Below are 20,808 nucleotides of genomic sequence, written 5' to 3' on the forward strand. Positions count from 1 at the left end.
AGATATACGATTATAATATAACTTAGGATGGATATAAAGTAGAAACAGTGTGATTTCTAATGATACTTTGATTGCATCACTCCCTGTCATGTATCACTGAACACCCTTGTCTTCAAAATGAGGCATCAAAACTCAGTTGTAACACTTTGGTTAAACCAGAGAATGGAAGTTTGGTTTTTTTTCTGGGACACCCTGTATAACCGCTCCTTTGTAGTAGGCCTACTTATGTTTGGGGGGGGGTTGCTTGATTTTGGGTTGGTTTTGTTGTTGGTTTATTCGTTTATTTACTTGTTGGTATGTGGGGGAGTCAATGCCAAAGTTTGTTTGCTCTGGGTTAGTGTGCCTTTGCTGTTTTTATTTGTGAAATAATTATCCTCATGATGTTGTACGAAACTTACTGCTGTATGTTAGAAGGCCTCTCAACGATACTGCATGTACATGTACATGTATATAGCTTTTTAGGCAATCCTTCAGGCCTGCATGTGGTACAATTAAAGCTTTGATTGTTTGTTTGTTTGTTTTTTCAAGTTCTGCTCGGACAAGAAAGTTGCACTTGATCCCTTGTAGTTTGTTTGATACTCCTTATTCCTGTATTTCTTGTGCTTTGTAATTTTTAGGAAATTGAATTTTAATACTGTCAGATATTATTATTATTATTTTCTATTTTTTTATTTATTTATCTATTTTTTCACCTTGCACATGTATCGGAGAAATTGTATCATACCGATCAGTAGATTAGTATGAGTACACACGGCTATTCAAATCAGCCGCAGTCGCAAGTTTCGCGTTTGTTTCCCACGGGCGGCCTTTTACGCGCATAGTCTGAGATCCTTACCACTGACTAATGCACTATGGGTAGGGTATGCGTAGGGCACCGTGCTCCAAGTTTTGGACACGTCCACGTTTACACCAAATCACGTGACCAATTTTATCTTTCGCTGGTTGCGTGTTCACTTTAGCACATTAGATCAATGAGGTTCATCAGCATGCGGATACCAGGATTCTTCGATGAGCCTTTCCGTCGTCCATTTTACAGCGGGTGCTAGTTTTCAACCAGATTCTCTGCATACATCTTGGATTCTTTGCCGTGTCAAGTTGTCTGTTGCCCGCTAACTAGGGGCAGAAATCAAAATGGGTTAGTAAGTCATTATATTAAAATTATAGAGATCAGTGTCTCATTGATGGTGTAAACATCAATTTAATTACAGGCATCAGGAGGTCGATAAACCTGAGGCCGGCCGAGGGCCTGTCAGACCATCTCCATGGTCAGACATGTCAGATGTTAACTTAGTCTGTACAGATGCTAGGCGTACATGTGTATGGCCGGTGATCAGTACCTTGGCTTTAGCACCCTGTTGCAATAATGAGTAAAACAAAGTCCACTTTTTCAAACTAACTGACATTCAGACCTTGAGGATCCACATTCCTTACTCCTAGTACGTTTAGGCCTAGTCTTTGTCGCTGTAGTTTAGGTAAATTTTGACAAAATTCAAAATATTAAATTTCAGATTTTTATTAGGCCTACTTTAAAAAAATACTCGGTGCTAGGAAAAAAAATTCTGGTGTTCATACCGTCTGCCGTCAGTCATTCTTCCCTATGTTTCCAAATTTATGGTAAATCAGAACTTTACTGTAAATCAATAATTATTTCTATTGTGGTTCTTTCCATTGTGGTTTCATCCTGTACCTTCATATATAATTTGAATTTGTTGCATGTTTTGTTGTTTCAGTGAAGTTCCTTGAAGTCTTGAAGCCGTTCTGTGCGGTGCTGCCTGAAATCTCTAAACCAGAGAGAAAGGTATGCCCACATTTCTATATCTCTACATTTCCTGGCATAGATTGAACCAGTTGTTTGAAATATACACACCTGTCAATTTAGGTTCGTGTAAACACGCATTCTTTTCCCATTGAATCAACATGTCTGCCAGTTGTGCTACTGAACAAACAGTGCAGTAATCAGGGGAAAATTTTTTCTAATGTTACTTCATTACGACCAACCGACAATTATGAAATACGACAGCGTTTTTCATCAGACAGCACTAATAAAACAGGTAGATATTGAATGTTGTGGAATCTGTGGTTTTTTATTAGATGATTAGAAGGTTCGCGCAATCGTTAAAAAATTGGCCGGCATGCTATTTACAGGTTTTGAGACGCAGTGGTTAAACCGAGGCAAAACCGCTATGTATGATTATATATAATAAACCGAGGCAATTATAAAGTTAACAAAAAAGACATTGCCCACTTTGGCTGTGATGTTCTACACACCCTACACAATTGGAGCAAGATGTAAGTGTGTTTGGACTTGTTTTTGTTTAGTGATTTACAATACACAGAAGTCTGTTCCTATTGAATACTCAACAGATCCAGTTCAGGGAGAAAGTATTATGGACTGCCATCACACTGTTTATCTTCTTGGTGTGCTGCCAGGTAAGTACTTGGAGAGGTAACTCTAACTTTGCTGGACGTCGCAAAGTGATTGCAACAAGTGTGTAGGCCAGGTGGATTGTTTTATTGCACTGGGCAGTTGGCAATACTGCATTGCCTGTTGGACAGTGGGGAGTTGGTTCTCATTGAGCAATGCCACTGTTGGCTCCTGTGCTGGCTGGCAGGCTGCAACTCAGGCTGGCAGGCTGCAACTCAGGCTGTCGGGTGTCAGGGATAGTTGACCTATCAAATCCAGTTTTTTATCAAGGGGGGTGTCTTGGTGTCCTTCGGGCACCGTGTGGGTTGTTAGGGACAGCTTGTTTTTGTTTCATGAATGCATTTTAAACCATGAAATCGGAGCAACTAGGATGCCCGCTTTTCTCATCAAAACAAATCTGGACACCACAGTGGCTAAAACCCTGGTTTTGTTGCACTGTGTTTTCTTCAGGAAGGGATTCATATTTTTGTTTTAAGGCAGGGCTTTTACCCGAAATGTATTTAAGTAATATGATATTGTGGAAATGTTATCAAAAAGAGACGTGAAAGCCAAGTCAGGCAAACTTTCTCATAGGGAAATCCCTTTACATGTAAGTTTACCATGGGAGAAAACAAAGTCCTGTTCAAATGTCCAAGGGTCGTCAAGCCTCACAAATAGTTCATCCAGTTGTGGCTGGCATAAAAAAATCCCCCTAGACCATCTTGGGGATTTCAAGAATTAGGGAGGGTTAGTGTTCAGATGTTATACTCTTTCTTTGGTACTGCAGTTTGCACCTTTGACCTTTTACTGTTTCCTACACCCAAACAGTGTATGCTTTTTTCAGCTCCCAATGGACATTGTTGCTTTTCAGATTCCTCTGTTTGGAATTATGTCCTCGGACTCAGCGGATCCCTTCTATTGGATGCGTGTGATCATGGCATCGAACAGAGGTAAGCTGAGCTTTTAATAAAAACCTTGTAACCTGATCGGGTTTGCAGTAAAATTAGTGCCACACGCTGAATGCAACAGAATGCAACACAGCTGAAATGAGAACCACGCTGAATGCAACAGAATGCAACACAGCTGAAATGAGAATCATGCTGAATGCAACAGAATGCAACACAGCTGAAATGAGAATCATGCTAAATGCAACAGAATGCAACACAGCTGAAATGAGAACCATGCTAAATGCAACAGAATGCAACACAGCTGAAATGAGAATCATGCTGAATGCAACAGAATGCAACACAGCTGAAATGAGAACCATGCTAAATGCAACAGAATGCAACACAGCTGAAATGAGAATCATGCTGAATGCAACAGAATGCAACACAGCTGAAATGAGAACCTTGCTGAATGCAACAGAATGCAACACAGCTGAAATGAGAATCATGCTAAATGCAACAGAATGCAACACAGCTGAAATGAGAACCTTGCTAAGTGCTGCAAAATAAATCAGAAGTACAGTACAGCAAAATGTATTCTAATGCATTCTTTTGCATTTGAGCAGGGATGGGGTCTGTACAGGCATCCTATTCAAAGTTTTACTGAAGCGGGGAGGAATTACCACTGCAAAGGAATGGACTCATGATGCAGCATTCTTCATTTTGGCACACCACTCCTGGTCGTGATACATTCATTCTTTATTACTTGCTCTGCTGCACCCAGTGTTCTCCATGGCCCAAAATTTTGGCAGGGCGGTAGACAAAATTGCAAGCGCGAAGCCCTTACGGCATGGGGTCCGGGGCCCGCTTAAGGGCCCTGGAAAATTTTGGATTCTAAATGCTCTGTGGTGCATTTTGGGGCAATTTCCAGACCACTTTCGTCTGTAATTTGGCCCCAAAGTCTGATTACATTTACAACGTGAAATGATTGGCTAGGATATGCTTCAGGAGGAGTTTCTTCATCGAAAGATTTGATGACAAAATTATTTTAATTTCGGGAGCATTTTAGCAGAACTTCATGTTAGTGACTCGAGACATGCTTGAGACGAGCAGAGCATGCGGTTTTCTCAATGATCAGTTGACTGTGAAAAGGCAGAGTAAAAGCAAGCCTCAAAATGCGCCCTTGAATAAAAAAGGACAAAAGAAATATGTTCAGGCAAAGATAAGTTTACAGTTTCCAGTTCACATGATAAAAATGAAGCAACCCTTCCATCGCAGCAGAGCGTGGGGGCCGCTCAGCCATGGCATGGTCCTTCCACTGGCACCCGCGCACACTCCGCAAAATAATGTTGCGCCGCGGGTACCAGTCACATGCACTGCGTGTACATGTACAAGCTTGCGGAATACAATGTACGTGTACATGTTCAAAACATACGTGATGGTTTTTCGGCACACAAGGTAGACTAAACATAATGGTAGGCAGCCAACGGTCACCATTGTCAGTACATCACAAGCGTTTTCGGTAAATTCAAACTCGATCCACAAACTGCAGGAAACTTCTTTTTATTATAATCTTGAGAAAGTAGACATTCAGGGAAAAATACACTACTCAAAAAAAAGCAGGGTGGCACAAATTTTAGCAGGGAGGTCCAAAAGAGTAAAGGTTAACCTTAGCCATCCAGGGTTCTTTGGCTAGAAACCCTGCCAGACACGTCAGTCTGCATCATTTGTCAAAGTGGCTTGCCTGCCCAGTGTGACAAGATCCAACAGGTCTAGTCCTCCAATGTCTCAACATGGCCAGTTTGTTCGGCTGCTGTTGTTTGCCCAGTGCAACGAAGTACACCAGACTTTTACATCTGCTGCACAATGCTGCATCTGGCAGGGTTAGGGTTAACCTCGTTTACATGCTCTAACGAAGGGTGAACTTCTTAATATTTGGCTCATCAGGCCACCTTTAGTATCAAGATTTTTTTCCCTTCCCTTTCCTTGTCTCACAGGTACATTAATGGAGCTGGGTATATCACCCATCGTGACGTCTGGCTTGATCATGCAGCTGCTTGCCGGAGCTAAAATCATCGAGGTTGGAGATACCCCAAAGGACCGGGCCCTCTTCAACGGAGCTCAGAAATGTATGATTGTAATTACAGTTTAGTCGCTAGCCTAAGTAAAAATGGCTGCTATCTCAATCGTCCATCGTTTCTTGAATATTCTTCATGGCAATGTGGTCGTTGCCTCAATCCTTGAAACTCTTTGGGTAGCAACTGTCACTCTGCTGGAGTGGTGTTACCTATGCTCGTATACTTGCATTGCTGAGCATAAGCAAATTACGATTGGATCTTAGATTTTGACACAATGTATGCCTCAAAATCAGTTACACGTTTTGGCCATGCTGTTTCCATCCTTTAAAATCTTTCATTTTATATGCAAGAAGGGTTTTAGAAGATTAGGGGTTGGCAGTATGTAAAAATCCTGTATGTAAAATGTAAATCTGTTCACTAAGGTTGCAGTGGATGCATTGGACAAGTTATAAAGTGCTAGTCAGTTTGTCTATTTTCAACCCTTCTTGTGCAGTGTTTGGTATGATCATTACTGTTGGCCAGGCCATCGTCTACGTCATGACTGGCATGTATGGCGACCCCACAGACATTGGCGCTGGCATCTGCCTGCTGATCATCATCCAGGTAGGTACAGCTGGTCGCTCACGAGATTAAATGCCTGATCAATAACAACTGCACTGGTGAGCTTAGCGAATGTTCGGCATGAATGTCTACATTTTCCTGTGAAGAGGTCTTTGCATGAGTGGCAGGTAGTCTTTTGGTGCCTGCTGAAAGGGGGCTAGTTTTATGACCTCACCCTCTGTGTGTAGTTTATTTGTTTACGTTGCAAATCACATACTACCGATTCTCATCTGAATGTACATAAAATTGTAGCATTTGCAGAGGACCACAATCGAATTTGAGCTGGCATAACAGCAAGTGACATTCAAGTATTGTTGTCTCTTTTTTAGGAAGTTCTAGATGTTATTTACCCTAATCCTCTAGGATACTTTTGCTAGAAACCCTGCCAGACGCATCAGTCTAGATCATTTTTCAAATGGGCTTGCCTGCCCAATGTAACAAGATCCAACTGGTCAACTCTCCCCAAGGCCAAACAGCCTGGGAGTCTGTGGTTGCCAGCCAACACAAGATCCAACAGTGGCATTGTACAGTGAGACCAGCTCCCTTTGTTTTGACAAAGGCAGTTGGTTGGACTGCTGTTGATTACCCAGTGCTACGAAGTGCACCAGACTTTAAACCCGGTGCACTTTAGCTGTGCCTGGCTGGGTTAGGGTTCATGTGCCCTGACCGCAGAGCAAACATTGTAGAACGTACCCAACAGCCAAAAAATGTTGCTTCTCGTAGTTGAAAGCAAAAGTTGCAAGACCAAAGTGTATGCCATAGCAAGGCTAACGTTCAAACTAATGGAAATTTATTTTTGAGTTTTTAATAATTCAAGCAGATTCTGCTCATCTGTGCAGAAAAAGTGCCTCTTGACCTGCTTCAACTGGAAAATACAGTGTTCTTGAAATGAACAGAACTTTCTGTCTTTGAAAATCTGTGCATAGAGCCATGCTCTGTTGAGCCAACGGTTTCATCTAGGATTGAAACATCTGCCTTTCCCTACCCCAGCCCCTGTTAAAATCTGCCCGTTCTCTGCTGGGAAAATCTTTGAATTTGACACCCCTCGATGTTGTCTCAGGCCATATTTCCATTGTACACTGCATTTTTGGAAGGCAACGTGAGGACTTGTTCGCTGGTGCCAAATAGTTATATGAAAATGAGGCTTTTAAAATTTGACCCAGTAGAAACTGCCTGTCCAAATTCATGTTTGGCCAGTCCTCGGCACAGGTGGACAGGTGTCTAAATGAGACATTGCTGGAGCCTAGACGAAATAGATTAGAATTTAAGAATTGACACCGTAGCTTCACTGTCTCGATTTTTTTAGCTGTTTGTGGCTGGACTGATTGTCCTGCTGCTGGACGAATTGCTGCAGAAGGGATACGGCCTTGGGTCTGGTATCTCCCTCTTCATTGCTACCAACGTGTGCGAGACCATTGTGTGGCGAGCGTTTAGTCCGGCCACCGTCAACACTGGAAGAGGTAAAACATGAAAAACGGCTGGAATGACTGTGCTTGCTCAGCGTGCTTGCCTTCTTAGTGACCTAGAAAAGCATTTGAGACTATTTGTGTAGTTCCCTGACTGTCCTTGTCAGTCTGTGAATACGAGTGGCTGTGGCGGTCTTCTAGTTCATGACACCAAACAAATACTCTCGACAAAATGGCATTAACGTCATGAAAATTGTCATATTTTAGTCCTGGTAAGCCCTGGAAAAGGCATTTGGTCCTAATATGTGGTGGTTTATTCCATCCATTAGGGCGGATGAAGTTATAAATGAACCAGTGACAGGTAAAAAATTGAGATCGGAATCCGTATGAAATAAACAGGCTCTAAGAACATGTTTAACCATGCGTAGGCCCCAAGGCATTACATGTGGTTTGTAACCAGGCTTCAGAATGTATTTATGGCAAATTTTTCAAACAATTGTGTAGCTGCACAGTGTTTTCATTATTGAAACATGCTGAAGGCTTTGAACTTTATTGGCAGATGGAACTGACTTTATGGGAACATGAATTATTTGTTCTGAACTAGATTGGAGCCATTCGCCTGACCAAAAGGACTGTTTTCTAACTTTCGTCTTTCAGGCACCGAGTTTGAGGGCGCCGTGATAGCCCTGTTTCACCTGCTGGCCACCCGCTCCGACAAGGTGCGCGCCCTGCGCGAGGCCTTCTATCGACAGAATCTGCCCAACCTGATGAATCTGATGGCCACCCTTCTGGTCTTTGCCATCGTCATCTATTTCCAGGTCAGTTTGAGCTGTGACCCCAAGGTCACGTTATAGTGACCTGAAGCGGAATGGTAAAATACAGTGGAATGCCCCTATACCGAACACCACTATACCAAACATTCTGCTGTACTGAACATCGTCCTTGGCTCCCAATATTTTGTGCACAAAACCTACTGAATTTTGTGCAGTTACAAATCAACCAAGATTTGCCACAGCATTCATCAGAGATTGATCCTGAGAGGTAGCATCACGACTTTCAAGATAAACTAAATGTCAATTTTGTAACTCAAGATTTCATAAAAAATAATAATTAATAGATACATTTCTAGAAACCTCAAACGTGAAAGCAACAGCAAAACATCACGAAAACAGTGAATCATAGTATCACAAGAGGGCGCTCTTCAGTTAGACAAGAGAGGGCGCTATTCAACATGGCAACGAAATGTTCGGCAGTTAATTTCGCTATACCGAACGACCACTGTACTGAACATTTAGCGTGGACCCTGTCGTGTTCCACTCTACCTTCTTTGGATAAATATACGTATTATTGGACACATTTCCTTACCACTCGTCTACAGTATAATTGCATAGTGAACTTGTCCCAGATGCATGGTTATTTTTCGGCAGAAAATGCAACTTTTTAATATGACGAGATTCCACAGCCACAGGCCTCTACAAAGTTGGACTTTACAAATGCTCACCCTTGGTGGTCATTTGTTCAGACTTATCATTTCTTTAATACTGCAACGCTCTGTTGAAACGTTGCAATAGTATGACGGAGCAATATTTGCTGCAACAACTGACAGTGGCCCATGGCCACTTGAGGGCTTCACTCATTCTCAACCTCCATTGTTTTGTTTGAGTTTCTGTGTGTGTGCAGACTCGGTGAGACAGTTCGGTTTTTCAAAAACAGCACGGTCATGAGGGAACAAAGCATCTGTGCCAGTCCATCCCGGGCTGCACTGATGGGGCAGACTTCGCACGTGCCTGTGAATGACTTCGGACGCACTCCGTTGCGGGCACGCGCATAGACATCACCCAGCACTGTATACAGAATTGGCCAGAATGTGGTTTAATATCTTCCTTGTTACAACATAGGGAATAACACGTCATCTGGCATGAAGTGGTTGAACAACTCCTCTTTATGTCTTTGACAGGACATAGGCTCTCCGCTCCAAGCAGGAAATAAAGAGGGCGTGTTTTAAATGAAATTGACAGTCCTTTGGTATGTACTCACTACATAGGCTTGCAAGCTTATGCTCATTTGACATGGAGCGCGCACAGTACGGGCAACAATTTTTTCTGGAATGTATGGTCTTCGGCCTGCACGCCGAACGCGTGCAAGAACCCGGTTGGAAAACTTTGCTCCAGTCTGTCTTTCTTTCGCTAGTGAGGGCGCGCTTCAACTCAGGATGGATACCTACGCAGAATAGTCCGGTTGGATACCTACGATGAATAGTAATCATCGACTTAGAACTTTTACTTGGGTGACCACCCTTGCATGTACATCTCGTCCAGTGACAAATGACAAAGTCTATAACAGTTGGATCTTGCATCCTGTTCACGGTGCCCCGACTTGGTGATGGTTCATAATAGACTCCAGTCAGTGCTAAGGCTCAGAGGAGCCCTCACCATCCGGTGTGTCTGGGCTGGAAATTGGAGGAAATGAAGCGCAACCCTCCCTCTCTAAATGTGTCTTGTGAAGAAAAGCAAACCGTTTTTGGGGGGTCACTAATAGTTCAGGTGTTCCTGCACCTGTTTCCCTGAAACTCATCCACAAATTGAGTTACGATGCAGGTTGTGACCTCAGGAAATAAAGTATGATGCAGTATCTTTTCCAGAGGGACAGACCTTGTCAAACTTGGCTTTATTCTACTTTGGTCACGAAAAACCTCGTAGAAATTATAGAAAGACTGCAGATGTTTTGCACATACATGTGTACTTGGATTTTGATTATTTCAAAACACTTTTTCAAATATTACAGAAGGGATGTGAAACTCAATTTCTGTAGCTGTTGTTTGAAGCGTTGTCCAAGTTCATTGGTCCATTCTTGGAGCCTTTTGCCACTATTGCACAATACCTGGGGCAGAAATAAAATGTGACCTCCTTACACCGACCTCCTTACACCAACTCTGAAACAGTTTTCAGAGATAACATAGGCAGAGTTCCATCAACAATGATAGCATGTACTGCCAGTTACTGATCCTCATGTACAGTGATGGACAGTATGTTCAGCTTGTGCAATCTGCTTCTTGAGCTTGAGTCCGCTTGTGTAGTGATTTGGTAATGGGCTCAGGTTCTGCTTCAGCCCACGGTCTTTGTTCAACCTTGAGTTTGCTTCTTAGGCTTTCAGTTTTAATGTTTGCATATAATATTTATCTGGTTTGCATTCAAAGCCTGGTTGTGTCTCTAGGAGGAGCAGCTTTGTCAAAAATTTGAATAAAGTCTGGTACACTGAGTTCTTCAAATGTACGTGAACATAGCAATTTGAATTCTCTGTACTTCATACTCCACAAAGACACTGGTTCTATACCTCATGGTTCGGGGAAGCTTTTGCTTAATAGTTACATAAAAGACACCTTGCGCCACTACACTGTTTTCAATGGATAAGAAGGGCACAAAGGAACCAGTTCATTCCAGAGATGGTGGTCACTATGCAAAAGTTTGCCCCGAATCACGAGGTGTAGCAACAGTGTCTTTAGTCTGGGGAATTCAGCTTGTTATGTTCATGTGCAATCAGATAACTCAGAGTACCAAGTTAAACTTCTTCCCTGGAAGGTATACATGTACAGCTCCCTCAAGGTGTTATTTCCTTCCTGACTGCAGGGATTCCGTGTAGACCTGCCCATCAAGTCTGCCCGTTACCGTGGCCAGTACAGCTCCTACCCCATCAAGCTCTTCTATACATCCAACATCCCCATCATCCTGCAGAGTACCTTGGTCTCCAACTTGTACGTCATATCCCAGGTCAGTTCCTGTCTTTTATTTCCTTATAAACCGACCGTAGATTTGCAGCTCTTTTAACCCCTTCGCGCCAGGAGACAGTAAGAGCCGCCGTAAAAATTGAGATCCTCAGCCCGCTTTTCAGCTATTATTCTCGGCCCACGCTCGAGCGAACACGGGGAAAGAAGGCAAACCCTGGCTCTTGTATATATGGTAATTGGTCTTTGTGTGTAGCTCGAAATGAAAAGAACGAATTTGCATCATAATCACCAGCTTCACAATAGTCCCCACTTTGAAAAGAGGCAACGGGAATGTGGAAGCGTGAGTAGAGCCACATGCCACTGAACAATGAGCCTTTTCACTGTGTAATTCGAAGCGTGCAGAGCACACAGGACCACAAACCGAGAATTTGCGGTTTGGTAGGTGGCCTTTGTGGTCAAGCGAGGCTGGAATTCTTGGAGTCGGCTTTCAAAAAAATTCCCATCATCAAGGGGTTAATGAGCACAACGGAGCCTGACAAAAATAATATGCTGAAATGCAAGGGTCGTGTCTTTTACAGCATTTTACAGTGGTTAAGTGCAGCTTTTTAATTTTATTGGCCAAGGTTGATTTTGTGGAATTTTCTGCAAGAGCAGTTGCATGTGGAAAGCTATTTTACCTTAAGGTGTTTTTTGAACCTGAAAGATAATTACTTGCTGAGAAGAGGCTGTCTAGAGTTTTCTCTCAATTAGAGAGTTAATGGAGTGCTTGTAAAAGCTTCACTACGCCAATGTGTTTTGGTTCCCCCATCCCTCTTATGGTTGCTTCATGCTTAGCAGGAAAGCAAACATGAATGTAAAATTGTGACGTCGGATCAAATATTCACACTGCCAATTTGCAAAAGTTGAACACATTTCACATTTCAACTCAAGCGAATTTGCCCTCTGAAGAATGAAAGGACCTATGAGGCAGTAAATGGAATCAAGAATCATTCCCCCAGAAAGTCGGAGTGCATTTTTCTTTAATCTACTGACCTGACCTAGCCTGTTCAGCTGGTTTGATGCTACAAATTCATCCTACATTTTAACAGATTTGCAGTCCTGAGTATATCCCAGTATAACAGTACCGCAGAAGATTGAAAGTCCCATCTAACCACAAAATTAGCCCAACCGATATATGTGTCAGTCTGCGTGGACAGTAACAGAGAGGTTTATTGGTAGCATCAGATGCCAGTGTAATGATTCCATATCATCTCAAAATTATTTCTGTTACAAAAGACGGCAGGGCTGGACATTTGCATCGCAACTAAAAATCTGATGAAATATGGTTGGGTTTGAGCTCCTTCGTGTGCAGTTTGTACTCACCTACCTGTTTTGGTTTGTCTCCAATTCAGATGATGGCGGTGAAATTCAGCGGCAATTTCTTTGTGAACCTGCTGGGGGTGTGGGCGGTAAGTTGATTGATCACTGGGATGTCAGTGCATGAGGCCCATGGCCCTTAATAGACATGGAAGGCCCCCTGAAATGTATTCACTTCACAGGGACTCCCTCAAAGATAGCAGAGTGGCAGGCATGGATAAGGCCCTGTCGTATGCCCTGTACCCACGCAAGGACACCAAATCCTGTTTCATGCATGGCACAAAAGTACAAACTGTCTTGAAATGCATGTACATGTAAGCATGTACATGTAAGTACACATGTAGACATGCATAAACGCTATGGGAACGCATGTAAATGTGCACGTTTTTACTTGTGGAAGCCATCTTCGAAAAATTGTTACTTGAAAACTGTAGGATCACCCATCAAAAAAATTTTGACAAGATAGTTTTGATATCATAAACTAATAATTGGAAATAATCAGGAAATTTAAGCATACTTGTTTTCCTAATGTGAAGTCAAAGATCTTATTGTAACTCATTTTCCCTGTGCTTCATGCTAGGATTTGGGTTTTATTTATTGAAATGAAGGCCAGTCTGAGAGCTTTACAATGATATATCACTTGGCTTTGTGAGTAGTGTACTTTATGAGATCCAAATTTTAAAGTACAGAGGTTATGCATTTAGCCAAACATTTATTGATCCATATCTCAAAACTTAATGGATGAAAGATGGAAAGCATTAAGTTCTTGAGGTTTTGTTCCAATCTGTGACATGACGTGAAATGACCCATTATATACGCAGTATGCTTATCACACACTGGGACACAGGGCCATTTTCTCTTTCAACATTGGAGTCCAGGTATTCAGTATGGACACACACAGAGACCCTTCTGCCTTGATCTAAGGCAGTGCATAACCTGCATATTACTGGCATGTGCGGCTAAACAATGTGCTGTCACGTGATCAACATGCAGGGAGACTAGCCCCTGGGTTACCGACTGATGTGAGCTAGGTGCCCAGTGCAGCCAGCTGATGCACTGGTACCCCGTACATTGCAGTAGAAGCCTTCCACACCAGCAGCAATTACTGATAAAAGATGTAATGTGCACACTTTTCTGACTCCCCCAGTTTGTGCTTAATCATAGCATACAATAATCAACCTTTCACAGACAAAGCAGCTGTCTTTCGATCAGGCGGTCAATATTGGGCACTTTAGTGGTCTTTAATGGGAGAAGTGCTCCTGACGTATGCTATTGAGTAAAACAAGAGGTTTGCTACAGTGGTGGTCGCTCTGAGAATGGTTAACCTTGAAAGATCTGTGAAAGAACAAATGGCAGCCTGAAAAGAGAAGAAAAAACAAAACAGGAGAGGTCATGGAAGTTAGTTTTTTGCATCTCCAGGCCAGGGAAAATCAGGAAAACTTGTAGACAGGTATTTTTTGTTAGAACCAAATTATTGCAAATTCAAAATTGTCAAACTTGTTAGCTTTATAATTTAACATTGGAAGTAAACTTTTCTGTTTGACCGTAAGCTGAATAGTTCTGGTCTTCAGTTTGATGAACTAGATCACAGTGTTTTGTACCTGTGGTCCTACAAAACCCACAGACATTTTTAACATGCTAACCTTCAAGAGGCTCATTCTCAGACTGTCACATTTGCCTTTTTCCACCAACAGGAAGCTGGCGACTCGGGCCCCCACCGGTCCTACCCTGTAGGTGGTCTGTGTTACTACATGTCGCCGCCGGAGAACTTCAGCCACATGGCGGCAGACCCAATCCATGCCGTCTTCTACATCGTCTTCATGCTGTCCTCCTGCGCCTTCTTCTCCAAGACATGGATTGATGTGTCAGGCTCATCTGCCAAGGACGTAAGTAGTCCACCCCACCCAAAAAGCCTTCAATCTGCAACTTCTATTTGCCTCAATTTATCTTTTTCCAGATTGGATTGTTCTTTAGGCTCTGAGGAAGCGATAACAAGGTTCCCACAGTCATAGAAAATCCTGAAGAATCCTGCAAAAAACAGTTTCTGCAGAGTCATCGAAAATAGGGAGTTCTGGAATGCTGTTCTGAGGAAAAAAGTCATGGAAATCAAAATTTTGGAAGGGTCATTGTTAATGGGCCACTTATGATTCGCTGACGGAATAACGATAGTAGTATTAGTTTTGTAGTGGCTCAGGCAGTCTTCCAGTTCATATTACCAAGCAACTTTTTGTCTGCAAAATTGTGTTGAAGATCATGGAAATTGTCATGTTTTGTGGTCCTGGAAAGTCCTGGAAAAGACAAAGTCTTGGGTTTTCAGATTTCCTTAGGAACCCTTGATAGGCATTCTGTAATTTTTTAGGTGTAGTCAGTGGGTTAAACACTGGCCTTTCCTTAGCCTCCAACAGCAGGTGTGTGCAGATGCGTAATCCTCTGTTTGTACGTACACAATGGGAAATCTGCAGAGACAGACAGGGTGCTGAACTTGAGCTGAACATAGCTTTGTTTTGTTGGAGCGTCAGGGTGTCACAAATCATGATATTGTGGTGAGAAAATAGCATGTAACAATTGCACCAATGACTTTCAAGCGTCAGTATCTGTCGTGCTGAGCTGTGTGTGCAAAGTTGTTAGCCCGAAAATAAGCAGTTTTGTTCGTAGAGATCTGTTCTCCAATGTATCTGTAGATCGTTGGGTGCCGGGCAGAAGGGCATAAGCACACTTAGGCCCTTTCGCCGGGAAGCATGATCACAGCAGAAGAAATTTTCCCGGCAAACAGGCATAAGAAATGCACTCTCTTGATTTAGTAAAAAACAGATATAATTTACTACAAAATGCAACATTTGAACAACTTATTAGAGGACTTGGGCATTATTTTTTTACTTTTGCCAAGAAATCTTCATATTTCATTAAAATAGAATAGTCCTTTTGCCAGGAAAAGTTTTTTTGCAGTGATCATGCTTCCCGGCAAAAGGGCCTCAGCGCTTACGCCCTTCTGCCGGGCACATGACGAGATTAACGTCACTCCTTCAAATTACTGCTTTCATGGGGTAAATGGTGAATTACATGTGCTCTTTCTTACGTGATGCCTGATCAAACAAGCTAACAGTCATTTATTCCCTCCAATTTGTGAGGGATAAATTCATCAAATCTGCTGCCCAGCAGAAGGGCACTTGAAGCAAGTATTCGATTTGTGTTAAAAACCCAAACAGCTTGAACACTTGTCTGTTGAACACACGGCTAATTTCTGCATTGAGATTTTTGTAATCCCTAAATTACTGCTTCATGATGGGCAGTTCACACACAGCCTTTCATTGTAAGTGCGTGTAAGTGGAAGAGCAGTAAATGTTTTTCATTTAATTTTTTGCTCGCCTAGCTCTGTAAGCACTCTCCCTCGTTTGTTACTGTCTCAGGTTGCCAAGCAGCTGAAGGATCAGCAGATGGTGATGAGAGGACACAGGGAAAAGTCGATGATCCATGAACTCAACAGGTAACAGCTCATGATCTTTGTTGGTCACGCTTGACTGGTGGTACCAATCATCCCCCTCACCCCACCCCACATTCTGCCTTGGGTCTTACGTCAGCCACAGGGTGGGGACTTACATCCCTCAAAACGTTTTTGATAACATTGTCTGCTGCATGAAAAGGCTGGCCCAGGGTGGGGATTTGTGATGGTATCCATGTCAGGGGGGGTGAATCAAGAAGTGGATGAAACAGTTGTAAGGTGCATTTCATTTAATAAGTTGGATTGCTACCCATCAATTAGAGTATCAACCAGTGCACAATGATGAAAGCAGTGCTTAAACATTGAACGCATCTCTGTGCATCAGGGCCCAATTTGATGCTTCTGCTATCCATAGCATTTTGCTTTGACTGTGTCCACAGAATGTTCTAGTATGGTTAGCGAAGATTCTGCACTCGTGCTAAAGAACATTGAAAGTCTAAAAAACTTGGCCAAGTTTTCTTGGCTTTTCTGTAGGTTAACACATGCGAAGACAGGCTCAAAGATCAAGTGACATCCTGATTATCCATGAGCATGGTAAAAGCCTCGCGAAACATGCTTTAAGTACTTCAATGATGCTGCTGCTGCCACTTCTTGATGATATTTCCATTGGGAACAGGCTTAGAGCACCAGGCATTTACAGATGGAAAGTTTGCCTTATATGCACAGCCAATGCGAGAGTGGAAATAGCCTGCTGTGTTCTTTGAAATGTGTCTCTCACTGCTTGCCTCACTGAGAAATTCCTGGCCTCCGAACGAACCGTGCCACCTTGCTTGTAGTTCGGTTCCCTGTGTTAGGAGCGTCCGCACATGCTGTTAGGTCGCTTATTGTTGGTTTGCGGATTTGTTTTGTCACAGGTACATCCCGACGGCAGCCGCTTTTGGCGGTCTGTGCATTGGCGCCCTTTCGGTCACAGCCGACCTCTTGGGTGCCATTGGCTCGGGCACCGGTATCCTGTTGGCTGTCACCATCATCTACCAGTACTTTGAGATCTTTGTCAAGGAACAGAGCGAGATGGGTGGCATGGGAAGTCTACTCTTCTAGATGATCACATTCGATTCTTCTTAACTACTGGATTCCTTTTTCTTTTTTTTTCTTTTTTTTTTTAATGGTGAAATGAACTGACAACAGTTTCAGCATTTAGACGGGGCTTTGGTTTAAAATACAAGTGTAGTGACATCGTTGCTCTTAACTGGCATCTTGGCTTTAACAGTAGTGTCAGAGGTGGGATAAGGGTGGATGAACATAAGTCCACCATCTGATGGTAAGAACAGCTATAAAACCTGACATTGTTTGGCCCTCCCAAAAATGTTTATCCTTTCTTGAACTTAACTAAAATGTTCCTTGTTGTCTCTACACCATTTCCTTCATTTCTTGTGCTGAGTTTCAGTTCTCCCTCTCATTAGAACTGTTTGACTAGTGAATGAAAAAATCAGAAGTCTTGGTTTAGGGGATTCCTTTTATGTTTTACTAAGTAACTGCTTTTCTGTTATTCATCGCAGGTAGAGTCACTAATGTGTCAACTTTTAAAGAAAAATTTTGTTCAGAAAATGATTTTTGTCTTTAATGTACTGTATCTTGGACGTGTTCTTTTACATGTTTTGAGTTTAGTTCTTTCAAATTCCCCTATTTATGAAGTTACAGCCACAGGATATCTGTCTCACCTGCCATTTACATATATATCGTTTGTCAGTGAGTTCATTCGCTTCTTTTGTCTGATCTATCTGGAATCTCTTATTTCTGATCAAATCATTGAGCTTGTCGGTTCGCTGATTGCTAAAAGCCACGGAAGTGCACAGAGTTTCGTCACTGTATGCAAGTTGTGTTGTTGTATACCAGGGTTGATGATGTTTTCATATATCGCGTTGCAACCAATGGGTTTGGCGCGGGTATTTCGTATGATAAGCCAGCGAACGATGAACTAGCGTAGAATTAACCAAACTAAAAGAAAATGTACCCTTTGTACAAAAATTTAACCGAAATGCCTGTAAACTATTGTCCCATAAAGTCTTTTGTCAGCAACGAATTGATTTCAAGAACAGTGAGTTGAGTGGATCCAAGTATGTGTTGAAATTTACATTTTACAGTATGAGCTGGCCAGAAGAGGCGAGAAAGTGTCTGTGGTCTGTCAGTGTTAATGAATTTCATTAAAGGATTCTTTATTGAAAAAAAGAAAGAAAATTACTTGTAGCTTCTGAACTCAAGCTCGAATGAGATTTTCATGGGGGGATGCCACCATTGCACGGCGTGGCCACGGTGTTGAAGGCTGTTCATTGCACGAACCTTTTGTCATGAATTTCAGAAACAGTGCAAACATAGGCTTTTCCAGCCGTCGTCTACATATGCTTCACGCGCTTTGGGGAAGTCCAAGTTCATAATTTGGAACCCTTCCAGGAATAAAACTGGAGAGGACCGGAAAAAATATCCTGTGTCTCTGGACGTCTCGTGTGATTTTTTATAACAGTAATTCTAGTTTATACAAACAAAACCGTTAGCAAATACGTGTGCTTCCTTTCAGTAGTCATACGAGACGGTTTCTGTGATTATGATCAGTTGTCGAATACACACAGTTTTATTTTGGAGGGAAATTATAGTAGCACTTGAGACGGAAAAGGAGGATATTTTGTGTGATTGAGGATTTATTCCCCTCTATTAGACATATGATGATATTGTGTCAATCTAGGCATGGAAACTTGTAAATGTGTCCGTCTCCTTACAGAGCGTGCAAAAAAGCAGACGGCAAAATTTCTGTTGCTACTGAAGCTTTGAACCAGGATTCGTGACATGTACTTCTACAAGTTTCCATGTTTTCCTGGACAACTGAGGGCGCTGTTGGTGCGATGTCATGGCAGACTATAATTCAAAATTAATGGTGAACCTAGAATTTACCCATTGAAAACATTCCTGAGAAAGGGGTTATTGCTTGTTTATTACTGAGTAAGAGAAGAGAAAACGTAGGCCAGTAAAATCTAAAACGAATGTAAAAGTTTCGTGTGCACAAACCAATACATCGAGGTTTTCTTCCCTGGGATGACATCACATTTTTACTCATGAATATGGAAAGATCAGCCTTATAACTGGAAAGACCGTAAAATAACCTTGGGGACAGTGAAATAAATTTGAAAAGACGTTAACGGAGACACAAATGTGCGGGGTGAAGTTTGCACTAAAATTGTTCCACCGCATTTGCCCTTTATTAAGGTTAATGTTGAACCTGAAATTATAAGGGGAAGGTGGGGGCCGGGACAGGGTGCTATTTTAGCTGTTTGTTACGAGTGTAGCCTTGACTGCAAAAAACAACAAAACCGCATGTCTGATTGAGTTCAAACTTCATCTCTGTAATGATAAGGAGTGTCTTTACATGCATGCCAAATTTAAAAGAAATCGAGCGCGACACGCTTAAAGTAGGCCTAGTGGACACCATTAATTTTTTTTGTCGTAATTTCACAAGACTGGCTGATTACGGTGTGTGATATTCCCTGCAACTTACATTCTACTGACTTGTTTCACGTTTGAGTCAACTGCTTTGTGAAAAATCGAAAAAAACAAAAAACAGTGCATCATTATCAACACTTAAATCGAAGGTGTTGTAGTTTATCTTGCGTAAAATCTATGGATTGTTGGGCGTTCGTAGTACAAGCAAACATTAACGTCTGCAGGTCAGGGTAGGAAACAGGCACAACAGGTTCTCATTTTCCTAAAAAGAAGCGGTTTTCAACGGCTAGGAGTAATCAAATTTACCTTGGAACAATGCGCTTCCTCGACAATGGAGCATTGCGGATCAATGGAAAAACTTCATCCCGGAACACAGAAGTCGATTCGTGTACGTCCGTAACGGCACTTTCATGTCAGTTCACACGTCGACGAATGTCTAAAACTCCATTCATAGTTTGGCCATTAATAATTATAAGTAGAAAAGAATTATGCCTTAAAACAGGAGAGGATTAACGTGTGGAAATTGTACTTTTTGTTGACAAAAATCATCATGCTCGAAAACAGCCGCCATATTGGCTCATACCATTATGCTCTAGGGCTGGTTTTGAATTTGCAAAGTTTTCCCGTTAAAAAAAACTAGATTTAAATAAGATTCAACTTCACACTGATCCACTTCATTTTCTACCTTACGCCTAACACTCAGGTGTCTTTAATTTCAGTTCACAGTGCTTCTGGTGAATGTATGTCAGTATATTTTTAGCTGCTTTCAGGTTTATCTGTTCATTAATGGAGACTCCTACAACGTCTGCAAACATGCATACATGTACATGCATAAGAAAATTGGCGCCTGTTAAAGGATGTGACGTGGAAGTGAAATTTACTCTATTACGATTGGCCGACCATCGTAAACAAAGAGAACAAAATTTTTGTTTTCTCGAAAACTACAGCATTCTGGGTGGAAACATTTTACAGACTGGTTGAGACTGTCATGTACTTTCTTTCAAGTGAGATATTTCAGGATTATACGGTAGTCCGATTTTCGGGATTTTACCAATGGTGTACACCACCTTTGAGGTAGCCCAAAGTAACCCGGCTCTTTGAGGGTTAAGGGTTAAAGATTAAACATGCAGCGAAACTACAGCTCAACTTGTTTTCACACAACTTACTGTGTGCTACAAAAATGATGAAATAAGATGTTCAAATACTTCTCTTCATTAGAAGTGACAAGAAGGTGGTAGTCTTTCTGTTCTTAGAAAATCCTTCCATCGATACTTTTTGCAGAGCGCTCTCTCGTTTGCTTTTGTCAGACAAGGCACTCTTTATCAAATAAGAATAAGAAAAAGTACAACATTGTCCTTCAAACATAATAAAGACAGGCTGCTTAACATAAACAAGTAAAGAGCAGAACTAACTCCAAGAACACGT

At 42.0% G+C, this 20,808-nt stretch overlaps 1 protein-coding gene across 1 annotated transcript; it reads left to right on the forward strand.

Moving 5' to 3' along the window:
* Window positions 1-978: 978 nt before the first annotated feature.
* On the forward strand, window positions 979-18,564 carry LOC110987733 (protein transport protein Sec61 subunit alpha-like 1). Its single transcript, XM_022250748.2, has 13 exons — window positions 979-1,135; window positions 1,731-1,798; window positions 2,365-2,430; window positions 3,276-3,354; window positions 5,286-5,417; window positions 5,860-5,969; window positions 7,273-7,426; window positions 8,030-8,190; window positions 10,999-11,139; window positions 12,488-12,544; window positions 14,147-14,338; window positions 15,860-15,936; window positions 16,806-18,564. Exons 1-13 carry the CDS (start codon window positions 1,132-1,134, stop codon window positions 16,990-16,992), a joined length of 1,428 nt encoding a protein of 475 aa, XP_022106440.1. The 5' UTR covers window positions 979-1,131; the 3' UTR covers window positions 16,993-18,564.
* Window positions 18,565-20,808: the final 2,244 nt, after the last annotated feature.

This window comes from Acanthaster planci, linkage group LG04, assembly GCF_054643075.1.
Source record: "Acanthaster planci isolate LZ-2023a linkage group LG04, COTS_SCS, whole genome shotgun sequence".
Classification (NCBI taxonomy): Eukaryota; Metazoa; Echinodermata; class Asteroidea; order Valvatida; family Acanthasteridae; genus Acanthaster; species Acanthaster planci.

Coding starts and splice junctions, on each gene's coding strand:
- LOC110987733 (XM_022250748.2), top strand. Junction 8,191..10,998: donor CCATCGTCATCTATTTCCAG/GTCAGTTTGAGC, acceptor TCCTGACTGCAG/GGATTCCGTGTAGACCTGCC. Junction 11,140..12,487: donor ACTTGTACGTCATATCCCAG/GTCAGTTCCTGT, acceptor TCTCCAATTCAG/ATGATGGCGGTGAAATTCAG.